General features: G+C 47.7%; 1 protein-coding gene across 1 annotated transcript in view; it reads left to right on the top strand.

The window, feature by feature from the left end:
• Positions 1 to 19447, top strand: part of FBN3 (fibrillin 3) — a 59499-nt gene that overhangs the window by 17366 nt on the left and 22686 nt on the right. The window contains 7 exon segments of the mRNA XM_059695435.1: positions 3917 to 4077; positions 9111 to 9236; positions 9321 to 9443; positions 10564 to 10683; positions 10822 to 10929; positions 11121 to 11171; positions 13422 to 13534. Of these exon segments, the coding sequence (XP_059551418.1) occupies positions 3917 to 4077; positions 9111 to 9236; positions 9321 to 9443; positions 10564 to 10683; positions 10822 to 10929; positions 11121 to 11171; positions 13422 to 13534 (802 nt within the window).

Here is a 19447-nt window from a genome sequence, read left to right as displayed (position 1 = left end):
GGTCCCTAGGGGTGGGAGGAGAAGGTTAGAGGCTTCTGGATGCCTCTGGGAACCCAGACTGGTTTTGCTGAAGGATCAGAGCCAGTTGGGTATGCTGAGTCTGCTGCCTTGCATGTGTGTCTTGGGGGTCTGCCACCAGCTTACTGTGTCCCTCCTCCTCGTTCTTAGGGTCAGGGTCCAGTGTGAGCTGCGTGAATGGGAGCAGATGCTGAAGGTAGTCCTGCCTGTGCCAGAGGGGCTACACGCACTGTGTGTAGGCAGCAGAGCGCCTCATGCACATCTGGACCTGGGATCCCAGAGGGTGGGTCTCTGCTGTCACCTGCCCACTGCATTGGGCTGAACCGCTGCGCTGGTGTGTATGGCCTCATGGGGCCTCAGTGTGAGAGAGGTACCAAGCTAGGTGTGCGGAAGGGGGCTCAGCGGAAGAAATGGGGCTTACTGGCAGCTCCTGAGACATGGCTAGGGCCTGGAGGATCCAGCTGGCCTCCATCCTTCCTCCCATGCTGCTGTGAAGGACAGAGAAACCCTCTATTCCATGAAGGGGAATAGGGAGGGCCTGGAGGAAGGGACAGTTCATGAGATGGACAAGCCAATGGATCCCTCGGGCATCACCTGTTGGGAGTCTGTTGCCACAACTAAGACAGTGGAAGCAAGGATGTTTTGTTAAAAGTTGGACATGGGGGCTCTAGCTGGTTTGGCTCAGTGGCTAGAGCATTGGCCTGTGGACTGAAGGCTCCAGGGTTTGATTCCAGTCAAGGGCACATGCTCGGGTTGCAGGTTCAATCCCCAGTAGAGGGTGTGCAGGAGGCAGCCGATCAATGATTCTCTTCATCATTGATGTTTCTATCGCTTCCTCTTCTTTCCTCTCTGAAATCAATACAAATAGATCTTTTTAAAATAAAAAGTAAATAAAAGCAGTCTTTAAAAAAAATAGTTGGCCATGGGGGCTGAGAAGGGGGCTGGAGGCAAACACGAATCCTATGTCTGATCTGAAAACTGCGGGGGGGTGGGGGGTCGGGGGGGGGGGGAGTGGTGCAGCTGAGTGGACGGTGGAGGTCCTGGGGGAAGAGAAGGGAGGGCAATTCAGGGGCACAGATTAAAAACAGAGCCCATGGGAGGCTGAGAAGGAGTAAGTGAATAGGCGTGGGTTGCTTTGGGGGTGCCTAGGCTGAGTTTTTCAGCTGCAGGAGCCATCAGAGTGCCCGGCATGGCCAATGAGCCCAGGACAGTGAAGATGGGCAGGGCCCTGGGACTTAACCCAGTCTGGAGGGGTTGTTGCTGAAGGAGGAGGCACACTGTGACTGAAGCTGAGTTGGAGAGGGTGTAGTGATGATTGGGAAGCTGGAGGGGCTGGGGCAGTGATGGCGAACCTATGACACGCGTGTCAGAGGTGACATGCGAACTCATTTTTTGGGTTGATTTTTCTTTGTTAAATGGCATTTAAATATATAAAGTAAATATCAAAAATATAAGTCTTTGTTTTACTATGGTTGCAAATATAAAAAAATTTCTGTATGTGACACGGCACCAGAGTTAAGTTAGGGTTTTTCAAAATGCTGACACGCCGAGCTCAAAAGGTTCGCCATCACTGGGCTGGGGAGTTACCAGGGTTTGAGGGTGGGCTTTTGGGAACTGGATTTGATCAGAAATGGAATTGGAATTCAGTGGAGAGGAGAGAGAGGAGAGGTCTGGTGTGGGTAGTGGACATTGAAGGCCCCAGAGAGAGGCAGGGCTGTAGGCCTAGCAAGTACAAGTGGGGTTCCAGGCTTCTGGATGAATCAGACGAGATTTTGGGAATAGTGCATTGGCTTAGGGCAGTGATGGCGAACCTTTTGAGCTTGGTGTGTCAGCATTTTGAAAAACCCTAACTTAACTCTGGTGCCGTGTCACATATAGAATTTTTTTTTTTTTGGGTGCCCTTGACCAGAATCGAACCCGGGAATCTTCAGTCCGCAGGCTGACGCTCTCTCCACTGAGCCAAACTGGTCAGGGCTCATATAGAAATTTTTTGATATCTGCAACCATAGTAAAACAAGGTGTATATTTTTGATATTTATTTTATATATTTAAATGCCATTTAACAAAGAAAAATCAACCAAAAAAATGAGTTCACATGTCACCTCTGACACACGTGTCATAGGTTCGCCATCACTGGCTTAGGGAGTCAGGACCATCAGGGACCTCTGTGAAGCCCCTCCTGCATACAGGGCCTGAGAGGGAGCTGGCTTTGGCTTTTCCTCTGGGAGGGGCTTGAGCCAGTGACAGCCCCTTGACTGGAACCATATAGAGGATAGAGCCAGGAAGTCCCATCTGGACCTATGCATGGTGGTGGGGGCAATGATGGGACCACCTTCACCTGGGTGCAGGGGTCAGGGATGTGGTGTTGTGGGTCCGGAGCATTTGGACAGACTCTGGGTACCTCCCAAGTCTGGGAGATTTAGCAGGGCCAGCCATGTGCTCAGGGACAAGACAGGCACTCCAACTGGGCATCCATGGGTCCCTGCCCAGGCCTGCAGGGCTTGGCAGTTCCCCAGCACCCGAGGCCCCTGCAGCCTGGGCCAGAGGGAGTATTGGGAGTCTCCAGACATGCCCTGGCTTTGTGGGCTTGGAGGTCCTGGCCTCTTTCTTGGAAGTTGGCTGGGGGATGTTTTGGGAGAAAGGGTTTAGAAGGGTGAACAGTAGTTCATCAGGTAAGGAAAGGGAACAGTGTGATTAAAGACATGGTCAGGAAAAAGCCTGGTGTGTTGGTGTAGGGAGGCTGGGAAGGTGGCTGCAGCAGTGGTCCAGGTGAGAGGTAGAAGCCTGAGCTGGGGCTGCAGGGAGGGAGATGCAGAAGGTTGGGGGCAGCCTGAGGCCAGCTGCCAGCATCCTTGTCCCAGAGATACCAGATGGGGCTGTGCTTTGGCCAAGTGGTTTCCGAAGAGTGCCAGCATCAGCTGCCAGGTCTTGTCTGTACCAAGGCACTCTGCTGTGCCATTGTGGGCTGTGCCTGGGGCCTCTCATGTGAGCTCTGCCCCGCATAGCCACACTCCTGCCCCTCTGGCTTCATTACCAATATCCGTAAGGGGTCCTGCCAAGGTGAGTAAGATTAGCAAGAGGGGAAGGAGATCTTGGGAGCCAGGGCTGAGTGTGCCGGGGTTCTTGTCCCAGCATCAAGAAGGGTTCAGGAATCTGGAGAAGGCTGTGTGTAGATGTTAAATAAGAGTCCAGAGACTAATAGTCTGGAGATGAGATATAATTTTGAAAGGCATTTGGGGGTCAGAGGAGCTTAGCTAAAAGAGCTAAGTTCTAAGGTCTTAAGTCTAAGGCCTTACGTTCTCAGGTCTTAGGTTCTCCTCGTCCCCAGGACCCCATGCTTTTTATTAACACCACTTGTCCTGAGGCAAGGCAGAGATATATACATAAACGGGTCAGGGTTGGTACAGAGTCCATTGTCAGAATGGGAATTAGCCTATGGTTGTTCAGGTGTCTGGCCAGTAGGAGGCAATCACATGTAGATTAAGATGCCTTTTAGCTGTCTGGCAGCCAAGCAATAAGCCCTTTTCAGGTTTGGGGAAATGCCCTCAGCCATTCCCAGATGCAACCCTGCTGTCATGCTGGAATTGGTCTCCGGCATGAGTGGGAGCCCTTGCAGCCTCGGTTCCTGCCTCTGCTGGATCTCTCATCCCTTACCAGTGTGGATGAGTGCGTCTCTCCCAGGTCTGAGCCAGGGGCAGCTGCATCAACACTTGGGCTCCTTTGAGTATCATTGCCTGATTGGACGCCAGCTCAGTGAGAATAGTGCCATGTGTGAAGGTGGGATGCGGAGAAGGGGACCTCCACTGTGCTCTGGGCCACTCAGGCTCCCCTGTGGGGAGGTGGAGGGAGTGGCCTAGGGCTGCTGAGGGCCAGGTCTCACCGATGTTTGTCTACACAGGTATGAGTGTCTTGGTGTGCCAGACCTCTGTTCCGGAGGCGAGTGCACCAGCACAGGTGGGAACTATGCATGCACCTGTCCCTATAGTTTTAGCAGCAGCCTGGATGGCACCCACTACTTGGGTGAGCCGGGGACTAAGGGGCTGGAGGGAACCAAGGCAGGTAAAGATAAGCCCCTTGCTCTCTGCAATCCTCTGGCCTTGGACTCCTCTACTCCTCCAATCTCTATGTCCTGTCTTTTTGGACCCGGGATTCCACCCCCTCTGGCATTCTGGCTCCCTACCTATTAGGCTTTGTGCTCTTGGCCTTAGTCAGCAACTCCCCTTGGCCCTCCATCTCTATGTCCTTTAGCTCTCTGGTCCCCTATCTGGTCCTCTTCCCTCCCCCCTCCCCAGTGCTGCTCTCTACTTTCATCTCTACGCCCCTCTGGTCCTCTAGCCTCCAACTGCCCTTCTGTCCATCAATCTCTCTGGCCTTCTGTCTCTATGTCCCTCTTTCCATTTTCAAAAACTTTTTAAGAGCACCCCATCTTCCCCCACACAATGTTTGAGGTAGGGAAACTGAGGTCCAGAGAGGGGTTTGCTTGAGTCAACTCAATAAATCCAGAGCAGTAGCCCACACCAGCTCTCAACCTCCCAGCCAGGGTGGGATCTGGGCTTTGCCTCCCCTGGATGCCCATCTCCCTATGCTCCTCTACAGGCAGCCTGCTAGGCAGGGGGCCTTGGCCTCTCAGTCCGTCCTGCTGTTTTGATGAGCTGGTCAGCACACCTTAGAAGCTTCTGGTGGCCAACAGGGGGGGCCAGGACTATGGATACTTGTAGTGGGGGATGGGCAGAGTCCTGATTTGGGGAGGGAGGCAGGGCTTGGCACTTCCCCAGCACCCGAGGCCCCTGCAGCCTGGAATATTGTTTGGAGTTCTGTCAGTGTGCTGTGGCCAACCTCAGATCTTCTATTCCTCCTCTGGGGACCATCATGGCTGGCATGCAGGATACATTGGATCACGTCCCCTGGACTTAGGGGCTATCCCAGCTACCAAATAGCAGAACCTAGATTTGAACCAAGGTCAGGTTTGCCTCTGAACATGGCTTGGGGTTCAGTTCTGGGTTCCAACTACCACCTGAGCTGCTCACAATTCTGTGACCTTGGGCAAGTGACTTAACCTCTGTGCCTCAACTTCCTCCTCTGTAAAATGGGAATAATGTCAATATCTACCACATGGAGTCATTGAGAAGATGAAATATAATTTGTGGAGTGATTTGCCCAGGGATGGATATAGTGAACTCTCAGTACACGTTTACAGAGATGGGAAAGCAGTGATGTTGGGGTTGTGACCGCTTAGCAGAGCCTGATCACAGTGGGTGCTTAATAAGCAGCGGCAGCATCTTTTTCATTAAAATTCTTATGTTCTGTCTGTCTTCCCTACTTGAGTGGCAGCTGCTTGGTCAGACCCCTTGGGGTTCGGGGATCTGGGTTCCCATTCCCCGCTTCCTCTTTAGCCACTGTGTGACCCTGAATGAGTGTTGACCTGCCCTGTCTGGGCAGGCCCAGCCCCCCTTGAGGACCTGGGATGGTGCTGGAAGTGCACAGCTCCCACTCCCACACTGCCCCTGGGAGGGTCACCAGGTGTCTGGGGTATAGCAGGGGAGGTGGAAAGATTGCCTGTTTTCTCAGCCTGGCCCAGGTCAGGGGCCCTCCCAGCTGGTGGAACTACCTCCCAAGATTTGTGGGATTTGGGGGGGCTTTTTTGGCCAATCCTCACTGAGACTACTTTTCTATTGATTTTAGAGAGAGCCACATCAATTGGTTGCCTCCCACACATGTCCCAACCATTAGACTTGCAAAGGTAGGTGCCCTGGACCGAATCCAACCCGGGACCCTTGAGGTCGAGGGCTGATCTCTAACCATTGAGCACCAGCCAGGGCCATTTGTGTTCTTTTAAATTTAAATTTTATTAATTAATTTATTTTTAATTTAAATTATTTATTGTTTAAAGTACTACATATGTCTCCTTTTTCCCCCATTGACCTCTCCCAGCCAGCTCCTGCCCCCCAGCACATGCCCCCACCCCCCTATTGTCTGTGTCCATTGGTTATGCTCATATGCATGCATACAAGTCCATTGGTTGATCTCTTACCCCCCCCCCCACCCCACCCTCCCCTGTCTTCCCTCTGAGGTTTGATGGTCTATAGATCTATTTTTGTTCATCAGTTTATGTTGTTCATTATATTCCATAAATGAGTGAGATGATGTAATATTTATCTTTCTCCGACTGGCTTATGTTGCTTAGCATCTATACTAATAAAAGGCTAATATGCTAATTAGACCGGATATTTTCTGGACAAAGCCACAGTGGCGGGAGCTGAGGCAGAGGCAGTTAGGGGCAATCAGGCAGGCAGGGGAGAGCTTTAGGGGGCAATCAGGCCAGCAGGGGAAGACAGTTGGGGATAGTCAGTCCAGCAGGGGAGCAGTTAGGGGGTGATCAGGCCGGCAGGGGATGGGGCCTAAACTGGCAGTCAGGCATCCCCCGGGGGGTCCCAGATTGGAGAGGGTGCAGGTTGGGCTGAGGGACACTGCCCCCACCCCCTGCATGAATTTCGTGCACCGGGCCTCTAGTAATAAAATAAACTGATGAACAGAGTGGGTCCAGAGACCCACTGAGTGAGAAATCTCAGAGGGAAGGCAGGGGAGGGTGGGTGGGTGGGATGTAATCAACCAAAGACCTTGTATGCATATATGCATAACCTATGGACACAGACAATAGGGTGGTGAAGGCCTGGGGTGGGGGGGGCAAGGTGGTGGTGAGGGCAGGCTGGAGAAGGTCAATGGGGGGGAAAGGGGACATATGTAATACTTTCAACAATAAAGAATTATTAAAAATAAATAAAAAATAAAATAAAATACTGTTGAGAGCCCAGTCGGCACCCCAGAGTGCCTATAGGATGTTATTTACCCTGGCAGGTCTAATGTTTGCTGCACTATTGGGTCAAGAAGAGTGAGGGCAGATGGATATCACGGATTTAGCCCAGTCAAATAAAAAATCCAATTGGTGTTTCAGCCTCTGCCACAGATGCCCCACAATTACCCTAAGACTTTTGGCAGACACACAAATCTGAAAACCACTTCTCGATTGTTTCTTGGCCAGGTCACAATTTAACTCCCCAGTATAAAAGAAATAAAGAAACAAATTGGCACTGGCCAGTGTGGCTCAGTTGGTTGGGCATCAGTCCTGTGCACCAAAGAGTTGCCGATTAGATTCTCAATCAGGGTGCATGCGTGGGATTCTGGCCTGATCCCTCGTAGGAGGCATGCAGGAGGCAGCCAAACGGTGTTTCCCTCTCACATAGATAGCTTCTCTCAATCTCCTTCTCCCTTCCTCTCTCTCTAAAAATCAGGGGGAAAGGGAACAAATTGAAAAGCTAACATGAACCAGAGCTGCTAAAAAGCATGTGGTTGATTAATTATATAATTATTAAACAGGAATCCATAGCCATCATCCAATCAGTCCAACTTCTCTGTACATTGAATGTTTTTCAAGAACCTATAGAGCCCCTAGCTGGTTTGGCTCAGTGGATAGAGCATCAGTCTGCCAATTGAAGGATCCTGGGTTTGGTTACAGTCAAGGGCACTTACTTTGTATGCAGGCTCCATCCCTGCCCCTGCCCAGGGAGGGTGCGGAATGCAGCCAATCATTGTCTCTCTCTCACACTGATGTTTCTTTCTGTCTCTCCCCCTCCTTTCCATTCTCTCTAAAAATCAATGGAAAAATATCCTCAGGTGAGGGTTAACAACAACAATAACAAAAAGAACCTACAGTGTACAGTATGCAACAACAACAAAAAGGACCTACAGAGTATAGCAAAGAACATCGTGCTGTAAGTGCAACATCATGCTGTAAGTGCATGGGGGGTAAGCAAAGCATGGTTTTTCCTTTAAGATCCTCATAAAGCTAGAAGAAAAATGTCTCATTTACAACTCCCCTGAGCACCGGAAAGATTATGATTAATGTTAGAAGGAAGGGACCTGGGCAGGAATGTAACCTGGGTCCATGAGCCTCCCCCACAAAATCAACAACAGCAGCAGCAGCAACAACAGTGAAGAAGAAGAAGGAGAAGAAGAAGAAGAAGAAGAAGAAGAAGAAGAAGAAGAAGAAGAAGAAGAAGAAGAAGAAGAAGAAGAAGAAGAAAAAGAAGAAGAAGAAGAAGGAGAAGAAGAAGAAAGGAAGGAAGGAAGAAAAGAAAAGAAAAGAAAAGAAAAGAAAAGAAAAGAAAAGAAAAGAAAAAAGAAAAGAAAAGAAAAGAAAAAAGAAAAAGAAAAGAAAAGAACTTAGGAGATGGCCAAGCTTTCTTCCTTCTTCCCTTCCTTCCTTCCTTCCTTCCTTCCTTCCTTCCTTCCTTCCTTCCTTCCTTCCTTCCTTTCTTGTAAATATGTTTTCATTGATTTTTTTAGAGAGAGAGGAAGAGAGAGGGAGAGGGAGATAGAAACATCAATGATGAGAGAGAATCATTGATCAACATATGCCTTGACTAGGAATCGAACTGTGACCACTGAGCCATACCGGCTGGGCAGAGATGATTGAGTTTTCCATCCACTGTTGGGCCATTGGGGCTGAACAAATGTCCCACCCTACTTACCCCTCGCCGCCACTCCAGTTAAAGGCACAGATTATGGCACCAGATACCTGGGTACAAATCTTAGCACTACTACTTACTGATTGAATAACCCTGGGCAAATGACTTACCTCCTCTGTACCTCAGTTTCCTTTTCTGTAAAGTGGAGTTAATAATAGGACCCATTTTAGGGCTGTTGCAAGGATCAAATGAGTTAATATTCTTGACACAAACTAGTAAACACCCTATAATATTATGTTTATGATCCTTTTGTGTGTGTGTGTGTGTTGCGGCTATATAAAGTGTTCCATAGATTCCAAACTGGGGACAATTTATGCCCCCCAGAGGATATTTGGCAAAGTCTGGAGAAATATTGGGGAGGGAGCTACTGGCATCTCATCAATAGAGGCCAGGCCTGCTGCTCAGCATCCTATAATGATGCACAGGATGGCCTGCACAGTAAATGATCCACCATCCAATGTCTACAGTGCTGACAAACCCTGGTTTTGAGGGCAGTGAGGCAGGGTGTGGGCTGGAGCTCTGGCCCTAGCTTTTGGATACCCTGGTGACAGGCTCCTCTTGCTGCAGACATCAACAAATATACCCTTGACCCTGACATCTGTGCCAATGGTGTGTGTGAGAACCTGCCAGGCAGCTACTGGTGCATCTGCCACCTGGGCTATGAAGCAGGCACTGCCAGTGGGGAGTGCACCAGTGTGTGCCCATGATGCTGGGCAGGTGGTGGGTGGGCCTCCCCACTGCACAGCCCTCACCCAGCTCTCTCGTCCCACCCTGCAGATGTGGATGAGTGTGACCTCAACAGCCTCCTGTATGACAACAGGTGGTGCCAGAACAGCCCTGGCTACAGCTGCTTCTGCCCCCAGGGTTTCAGCTTCTGGCTGGGCACAGAGACTTGCGAAGGTACGGGATCCCAGGCATGCTGCACAGGGCATATACATGCACAGACACGCACACGCATGCTGTGTGTATACACACTCATGCTCAAAGGCACAAGCATACCCACAGTCACCCACACATTTACACTCATATACACTCAAAGACATATAAATATATTTACACTCAGTCTCATATACACTCATGGACATACACTCAAACACACATATACCCACATCTACACACTCACTTATTCTCATACTTTACACATTTGTATTCACAGCCACACACAGTTAGTTACACCTTCAAAGGCTGCACTATGTATGCATTCAGACACTCATATATTCACACACGTGTGCATATAATTAAAGACTCATTTATACGTGAGGACTCGCTCAAAACACAGGCACATATCCATATTCACACAGACACTCCCACAGCTACACCCATTCATGTGCACATACTCAAAGACAGATGTCTCACACTTTCACACATTTAGGTTGACAGTAACACACACGTGTATTTACACAACCCTCCTACACCCCCCCCCCCACAGGAATACGTGCCCATCCTCACTCACAGTCATACTCATACACGTTTAAGCATGCATACCCATTGTTGCCCCCGCATACTTTGTGGTGATGACCTTGCTTCCTGTCCCACAGGCCCCCAATATTCACAGAAATGTGTATGTGTGTGCACTCACGCATACACACACACACACACACACACACACACGTGTGCGCCTTTCGCCTGCCCCCACCTCTCCCAAACTCTGTGCCTTCTTCTGCCCTTACAAAAAAACTTCCCACAGTGCCCACCTCACTTCCACCTCACCTCACTCTTGTTTTCTCTTGTGCCATGACCCCCTTGAAGGTCACCATTCCCCACTCTGTCTCTGCACTTTTCACACATGCACACAATCAGGACCCTGCATGCCAGCATGCTTGCCTGGGTGCACAAGATTCAGTGCAAATACATGACTGCACTCTGCCCACATGCATATGCCTTGTCTGTTCAGCCACATGCATGGACCTGGGGGTACCCCATGCTGCTGGACTTTGGCAGCCCCTGGAGAGGAGGGTGCTCTGCCGAGGTGGGACTCTCCTTCCTACAGCTTAGGACCTGATGGGGGCTGTCCTCACAGACATCGACGAGTGCCTGTCCAACTCGTGTGTGAATGGTGCGTGCTGGAACCTGGCTGGCTCATACACCTGTGAATGTGCCCCTGGCAGCCTGCTAAGGCCCTTGGGCACTGTGTGCATAGGTGAGAGGCCACAGTCCCACGAGTTCCAGGAACCTTTCCTTCTGACCCTGTATCCTACCAGGGTTGGGGGGAGTTTGGGCCTCTGTGGTCAGTGTGCAGGTGTGGACTCGGCAGGTCAGACAGGTGACCCTTCTGCAGGCAGCACCAAAGGCACCTGCTGGCTGGAAGTCCAGGATAGCTGCTGCAAGGTGAACCTTCATGGAGCCACTCTGTGGTCTGAGCGCTGTGCCACTCCAGGGGATGCCTGTGGGGGCCTCTGCAAACACTGAAATATGGGTAACACCCTGGGAACAGCCCTAGGGTGGGTTTCTGGAGGCCTCCCAGGTGTGGCCACTGGGCCTGCCTGGGTGTCCATTGAGAGAACTGATGTAGAACAGATGACTCGAGTTTGGGTGGAGAGAGTAACCCTGTCCACACTCTGGTTCTCCCATCCACAGACCCTGCCTGTGCACATGGCTTTCCCCGCATGAAGGGGCTCACCTGCAAAGGTAACTAAGTTCCTGCCCCTCTGGGGTCACCCCCACCCCAACGGGCAGCTGCATGTTATGAGGGCTGAAGTGTTTGAGATCAAGACAGACACCCGCTCCTTGGCACCCAGATCTTCCCTTTGATGTCCCTTTAATGAAGCTCATGGCAAATGGTAAAACCTTGTGAAATGACATCTGCGGGTTTATTTATTGTTTTTCTTGGCCAGAGAAGACTGACTTGGAGAACGGAGTGTGAAGCGCCCTCAGCATCCAGGGGTCACACACTCACCGTAAATGGCTCCCCATCAGCTTCAAAGGCTCTGGGATACTTTTCCCCTGATTGAGGATTTCTTAACTTTGCCCTATAGCAACACCTTGAGCCAGGCATTTCTTGGCCTCAGGCATCTGCTGGCCAGCGGATAGGGTTCTGCGTTCTATAGTTTTTTTCTCCTGTAGTCCCATCAACCCATTAATAGCCTTCTCGTGGGCACCTTGGGGCCCGGTCAGCTGTAATGCAGATGGCCTGGTGACCCTTCTCGACTGTGATTTCCTTCTGATCTGAGTTTCAGTGGCAGCAGGTCTTTTCATTGACACCCAAAATGTGCAAGGAAAGAAAGTAACTGAGTAAAGGGAAACAGGGGTGCCCTGTGCTGAATCCAGGGCCAGGTGAAACGGGGACGTCTGGTCAGGCGTAACCAGTGGCCTTGGACCAAGGCACTGGGTGCAGGAGAAGTCAAGGGGCTCTGTATATGTTGCAGCACTTCAGGATGTTTTTTAGAAATTCTACAGGGCTCATCCTCAAATTGGCTTAAACATATGTCCCTGTTGTCAATAGAGAAATGTTGTCTTGACGAGTAGTCAGCAAACGTTTTCTAAAAAGAGCCAGAGAAGGAACAGATTCAACTTTGTGGGCTACACAGTCTCTGCTGCAACTATTTCAGCTCTGCCATGTAGCCCCAAAGCAGCCTCAGACAGTATGGAAACAAATGAATGTGACTGTGTGTCAATAAAACTTTATTTACATAAACAGGTGGCTGGCTACCCCAGGGCCACAGTTAGCTGGCCCCTGTCTTAGACATTCATGTAGTATCTGGTGTTGAGGAAGGCGTCTGCTGTCGGATTGTTCTTGGAGTTTTACAGATTAAGCACTCAGCCTCTGGAGTCAGGTGGCCTAATTTGAACCTGGCTTTACCTTTTACTAACTACCTGGCCTCAGACAAGCTATTTATCCTTCAGTGCCTCAGTTTTCTTGCCTGTAAAATGGGCATGATAAGATTTCATCTTGATGTTATTTGAGGATTAAATGGATAGATGAGTTTAAAACAGTGTCCACATAGCAAGCGCCCTAGTGGTGGGAGTTATTGTTATTAAAATGAAACTGTTGGATGACATTGAATTGCAGTGTGAGCCCATTACCCCTTTCACTTTCACTGTTGGGAGGTTTCAGATGGGTGCTGCTGAGTGAGGTTGTACCTCCTTTCTGGCGGCAGGCACAGTGTGGCAGGGCCTGGATCGGTGACTGTCCCTCCTGCAGTTGTATGCCTGGAACTGTGTTTCCTGTGCTGGGACAAGGATGACTGTGGGGCCGACCTGCCCTGCAAATACTGGATGGACGTCTGCTGCTGCCCCGTGGGGGTTGCATGGGGGACCATGTGTCCCTGAGCCCGAGTCCCTGGCATTCACTGGCCTGTGACCCCAGGGGCTGGGCTTTGCCAGCAGGGACTTCCTGTCAGGCCAGCCCTTCTGTAAAGGTGTGTGGAGGCTGGAGGACTGGGAGAGGCCACAACACAGGCAAAGGCCTGGAGGTGGGAAAGCTCAGGACTTGAGCCACGGGTCAGGGCACTTGGCATAACACAGTGGGCAGCTTCCTCTGCTCCTGTGCGGGGGGGCTTCACCCTACATGCCCAGGAGAGGAACTGCACAGATACATGCCCCCCTCAGCCTCTTGGGGAGGCACCTGCAGGGATGGGGCCATGAATCAGAGTTGGAATCAAGGCATCTATGTTTAGGCACCTCTTGTCATGCCTGCCTGCCTGCTGTGTGACTCAGTGCCGGTCACCACCTCTGGGCCTCAGAGACCTTGACTATAAAACAAGAGGCTGGTAAAGGTGACCTCCAGGGGCCTCCTGGTTAGGTGGAAATTCTTGTCCTGTCTAGTGTGCAGTCACAGCATTCCCATTCTCCCACTCAGTTCAGTTTGGCAGCTGGGGCTGCTGGGTAGCCCTGTGTGTCTATAGATGTGGAGGCCCAGCCCGAACCCTCCATCTCTAGACATCGATGAGTGCTGTACCTCCCCCGACCTCTGCAGCCAGGGTGCCTGCGCCAACATCCTGGGCAGCTTCCAGTGCGAGTGTCTCCATGGCCATGAGAGTGGCTTCATGTTGGTGAGGAGATGCCTGGGTAGGAGATGCCTGGGCAGGACAATGCCTGCAGGGTTTGGGGCCAAGCAGAAGGATGGTGGGGACACTGCTGTGATGGACGTGGGTAGAGGGTCAGGTGTGGGGATAGCTGTGATCCAGCTGGGACACAGCAAGTGTGACATCAGGTCTGACGTGCAGAATTGAGGCCAGGGGACCAACCTTCCAGGAGTTTCCCCAGGGTGGTGAAGTGTGAGAAGAGAGGGCCCAGAAGGGAAGAGCTGCTTGCCTCCTCCCTTTACTTCTGCATGTGCTTCTATCAGGGACTGCAGAAAACTCGGCAGCAGAAAGTCATATTCTTGGTCTCCTGGCCTAATGGAGAGACAGGTGTTAGTAATAAAATAAATCCCCAGAGAAATGCAAAATGGCCACTTTAGGAAGGGCTGGAAAAGGCCACATGGTGCAGTGGGGGCATGGAGCTGGGGGACATGTCCATTCTGCAGGGCTGGAGGTTATGGCTGAGAGAGTAGAAGTACATGAAATTAAGAGGGGCCGAGAGAGGCCTGGAGAGAGAGCAGCACATGCCAAAGCTCTGGGTGGGCCTGAGGGAGAGAACGTAGCATGTGAGACTGGAGCTTGGGGAAGGTGGGGAGGCGGGTGGCTGGGTGCCTGTTCCCTGCACTGACACTTGGCCAGGCAGGGCCCTTGCCTTCCCTCTGTGTCCTCTAGAGGGTGTTGCTGTTGTTGTTTAAATAATTCTTTATTGTTAAAAGTATTACATATGTCCTCCTTTCCCCCACATTGACCCCCTCCAGCCCGCCCCCACTCACTGCCCCAGGCCCTCACAGCAGCATTGTCTGTGTCCACAGGCCATGCATATATGTATACAAGGTCCTTGCTTGATTGCTTCCCACCTACCCACCCACCCTCCCACGCCTTCCTTCTGAGATTCTGCACTCTGCTCCATGCTTCCATGTCTCTGGATCCACTCCGATCATCAGTTTATTTTGTTACTTAGATTCCACATATGAGTGAGATCATGTGATACTTGTTTTTCTCTGATTGGCTACTTCTCTTAGCATGATATTCTCTAGGTCCTTTGATGCTGTCTCAAAGGGTAAGAGATTCTTCTTTTTTACTGTTGCATAGTATTCTGTGGTACAAAATGTACCACAACTTTTTAATCCACTCATCTACTGATGGGAACTTGGGCTGTTTACAGATCTTAGCTACTGTCAATTGTGCTGCTATAAAAATAAGGGTGCATATATTCTTTCTGATTGGTATTTTGGGCTTCTTAGGATATATTCCTAGAAGTGGAATCACTGGATCAAATGGCAGTTCCATATTTCATTTTTTGAGGAAACTCCATACTGGTTTCCATAATGACTGCACCAGTCTGCATTCCCACCAGCAGTGTACTAGGGTTCCCTTTTCTCCACATCCTCACCCGCACTTGTCATTTGTTGATTTGTTGACGGGAGTCATTCTGACTGGTGTGAGATAGTACCTCATTGTCATTTTAATTTTCATCTCTCTGATGATCAGTGACTTTGAGCATTTTTTCATATGTCTCTTAGCCATCAGTATGTCCTTTTTGGAGAAGTGTCTACTTAAGTTCTTTGCTCATTTTTAAATTGGATTGTTTGTCTTCTTTTTATTAAGTTGTATGAGTTCATTATATATTTTGGATAACACTTTATCAGATGTATCATTGCCAAATATGTTCTCCCATACAGTGGGCTCCCTTTTGGTTTTGTTGATGGTTTCTTTTGCTGTGCAGAAGCTTTTTATTTTGGTGTAGTCTCATTTGTTTATTTTCTCCTTAGTTTCCTTTGCCCTATGGGATGTATCTGTAAACATATTGCTATGAGAGATGTCTGAGATTTTGCTGTCTTAAGGGAAGGCATGGAACACGAGTTGGAAGAAAACATCCCCCAGCTCCGCCTTGACTTTTCCAAATAAGTCTGAGCCCCTGGTGTTTACTGGAATCTTTATGGTTAGTCTTTAGATGTTCTTGCTTAAAGGACACTGCAGAGGCAGTGTCTTCTCAAGGATGCTTATGCTGCTGATAGTATCTAATAGTTATTTTAGTTCAAGCTGTTATTACAATAAAAGCCTAAGGAGGCAGGCAAACGGGGCTGTTTGTTTCTCAAGCCAAGCAGTCCCTTAGCCCTCTCTTCCACAAAAACGTGTGTCAGAGTAATCATTCATCCATCGCTCAGGGTCTGCCGGTCAGCCTAGGCAGGTGGTGCCCCGTGTGAGGAGGAATGCAATGAGATGCGGCGGAAACCTTGAAAATGAAAAAAACTGTGCAGTAAGTCATTGGAGTCCTCTTGAAATTTCCAAGTTCGAGGGAATTATTTCTCAGCTAAGGGATTTACTATCTCTGTTATGCTTCTTAAGAATGTAAGTGTATTTTCCATTGGAAAAATAAGTCTATTTCTGAAAGTAAGAAAAAACCTCTTTCCTATATTTGCCTAGGAGCAAAGGTTTTATATATATTATTTAAATAGTTTTGTTCATCAGGAAGTTGATTACTTTAAATGAATAGATTATGTAATACTGTTTAACAACAACAACAACATATAATCTTTTAGTTTAATATATTTGACTACATTCCCAAGGTTTGAATTGTAAGAAACGTTCCTTGACCTAGAATTGGCTTTGGGTCATTCCAGTGGGCTCTGAAATGACTCAAGGATTTGCTTTCTCTCCTTAAGAAGGAAAATTGTATACTTAAGGTATATGGGAAGCTCTGTCAAATAAGGAAATAATAATTATATTCTATTTATATATACACTAAAGGCCCAGTGCACAAGTGGGGTTCTCAGTCAGGCTGGTGATCCAGGCCTATGGGGGGGGCTGGCCGGCCAGGGGGAGGGACCACGGGAGGTTGGCTGGGCAGCCCCCCTATGGGGGCCCATGGGAGGGGCAGGCCAACAGGGAGGAGGGACTGTGGGAGATTGAATGGCCGGGGGGAGGGGCCACAGGAGGTTGGCTGACCAGGGAAGGGGCTGCGAGAGATTGGCTGTGGGAGCACACTGACCACCAGGGGGCAGCTCCTGCATTGAGTGTCTGCCCCCTGGTGGTCAGTGCGCATCATAGCAACTAGTCGGCTGGTTGTCCTATTCATTTGGTCATAATGGTCTCTTAGGCTTTTATATAGAGAGATATTAAATAGATTCTAATATGCTTTCATTTATAGCTAATTGTTATTAGTTATAATATTGTGGAATATTGTATTTTGCAGAAAGGACAAGATTCCATGTCATTTGCATTATAATCAAATCAATAACCATGTCATTTTAAATTTCTTCTCATTTGGAGACAGTCACTGTCTTGTTATGATGCATTTGAAAAAAAATATTACATCTTCTGAGAGATCATGGAAAAGGACTCTGACATTTTCAGATCATCCCCTCAAATTAGATGAAAATTATTAGAACTCTATAGAGTATCGGGATTTATAGAAATATTGGCAAGAAAAATCAGTAGAGCCGAAACCGGTTTGGCTCAGTGGATGGAGCGTCGGCCTGCGGACTGAAGGGTCCCGGGTTCGATTCCGGTCAAGGGCATGTACCTGGGTTGCGGGCATATCCCCAGTGGGGGATGTGCAGGAGGCGGCTGATCGATGTTTCTCTCTCATCGATGTTTCTAACTCTCTATCTCTCTCCCTTCCTCTCTGTAAAAAATCAATAAAAATATATATAAAAAGAAAAACCATTTTTTTTTAAAAAAAAGAAAAATCAGTAGAAACAGAATTTGATTATAGGACTGAATGAACTAAAAATAATTACAGTTTTTGTAATTATTGTTCACATAGCAATGTGTTTGTTTGCATGAATCCAATAAGAATCTGACTTCTTCATAACAAGACATAAGTCAGTTTCCACTTGTGGTTTTATTAACCAAAACTTTACTGGAATGTCATGTCTCTATGTCATTTATTTCTGCTCTAATCTGTATTATTTCCTTCCTTCTACTTACTTTGGGCTTTTCTTATTGTTCTCTTTCTAGTTCTTTAAGTTGTAGGGTTAAATAGTTTATTGTTGAGTTTTCTTGTTTTTCGAGATATGCCTGTAGTACTATGAATTTCTCTCTCAGGACTACTTTTGCTGGGTCCCAGAGATTTGGGATTGTTGTCTGTTCATTTGTTTCCAGGAAGTTTTTTTTAATTATTATTATTTCTTTCCTGATCACATTGATAAACCCTTCATTGTTATTAACATGATATTTAGTCTCCATGTGTTTGAATGTTTTGGAGTGTTTTTACTGTAGTTGATTTCTAATTTCATTCCACTATGATCTGAGAAGATGCTTGATATGATTTCAACTTTCTTGAACTTGTAGAGCTTTGTTTTGTATCCTAATATATGATCTATCTTTGTGAATGATCCATGTGCACTTGTAGAAGAATGTATATTCTGCAGCTTTGGGGTGAAATGTTCTATAAATGTCAAATAAATCCATCTGATCCAGTGTGTCCTTTAGAGTCACTGTTTTCCTGTTAAATTTTTGTCTGAAAGATCTATCCAGTGAAGTGAGCAGGTGTTTAAGTCCCCTACTATGACTGTATTATTGTCGATCTCTCCCTTAAAGTACTCTAGGAAGTTTGTTTTTACATATTTAGGTGCTCCTATATTGGGTGCACATATGTTTGCCAGGGTTATATCCTCTTGTTGGATTGATCTCTTTTTTTTATTATTATTGCTTAAAGTATTACAAAGGGTATTACATATGTGTCCTTTTTTCCCCCCCGCCCTTGACAATCCCCTGGCCTCCCCTACCCCCAGTGTCTTATGTCCATTGGTTATGCTTATATGCATGCATACAAGTCCTTTGGTTGATCTCTTACCCAGATTGATCTCTTTAGTATTATGTAGTGACCTTTGTTGTCTCTTGTGATGGCCTTCATTTTGAAATCTATTTTGTCAGATATTAGTATTGCTACTCCAGCTTTTTTTCCTTTTCCATTTGCATGGAAAATTATTTTCCATCCCTTCACTCTCAACCTGTGTGTTTCTTTTATTCTGAGGTGGGTCTCTTGTAGACAGCATATAGTTGGTCATGTTTTTGTATCCATTCAATTACCCTATGCATTTTGATTAAATCATTTAATCTACTTACTTTTAAGGTTTATTATTGATAGGTACTTATTTATTGACATTTTAATTCTGTATGCCTTGGTTTCTCTCTCTATTTCTTCTTCTCATTACAGCTATCCCTTTAGCATTTAGTAATGCTGGCTTGGTGGTAACATACTCCTTTAGCCTTTTATTTTTTATTTTTGTACAGGAAGCTCTTTATTTGACTATCTATTTTGAATGATAGCCTTGCTGGATATAGTAATTTTGGTTTCAGATCCTTGCTTTCCATTACCTTGAGTACTTCATGCCATTCCCTTCTGGCCTGTAGGGTTTCTGATGAGAAATCAGTTGTCAACCTTATTGGAGCTCCTTTGTAGGTAAGAGTTTTCTTTTCTCTTGCTGCCTTTAACATTCTCTCTTTGTCTTTAATTTTTGGCATTTTAAATCTGATGTGTCTGGGCATGGGTTCATTTGGGTTCTTCTTTCTTGGGTTCTCTGTGCCTCTCAGACTTGTGTAACTTTTTTCTTTACCAGGTTAGGGAAGTGTTCTGCCATTATTTCTTCAAAAAAATGTTCTCTATTTCTTCCTCCTTTTCTGCCTCTTCTGGCACACCTGCTATGTGAATATTGTTACATTTCACATTGTCTTTATGGTTCTCTGATTGAGTGATTTTTTTCAACCCTGTCTTCTAATTCACTGATTCAATCTTCAGCTTCCCCTAATCTGCTGTGTATTCCTTCCAATGTGTTCTTTATTTGTGCTATGGCATTCTTTATTTCTGTTTTTATAGTTACTGTATCTTTTCTCATGCTGTTGGGCATCTTTGCCATCATTATTCTAAACTCTGTA

This window comes from Myotis daubentonii, chromosome 5, assembly GCF_963259705.1.
Source record: "Myotis daubentonii chromosome 5, mMyoDau2.1, whole genome shotgun sequence".
NCBI classification, from domain to species: domain Eukaryota; kingdom Metazoa; phylum Chordata; class Mammalia; order Chiroptera; family Vespertilionidae; genus Myotis; species Myotis daubentonii.
The sequence above is the reverse complement of the archived record's forward strand: the minus strand, read 5'-3'. Positions and strand labels throughout refer to the sequence as shown.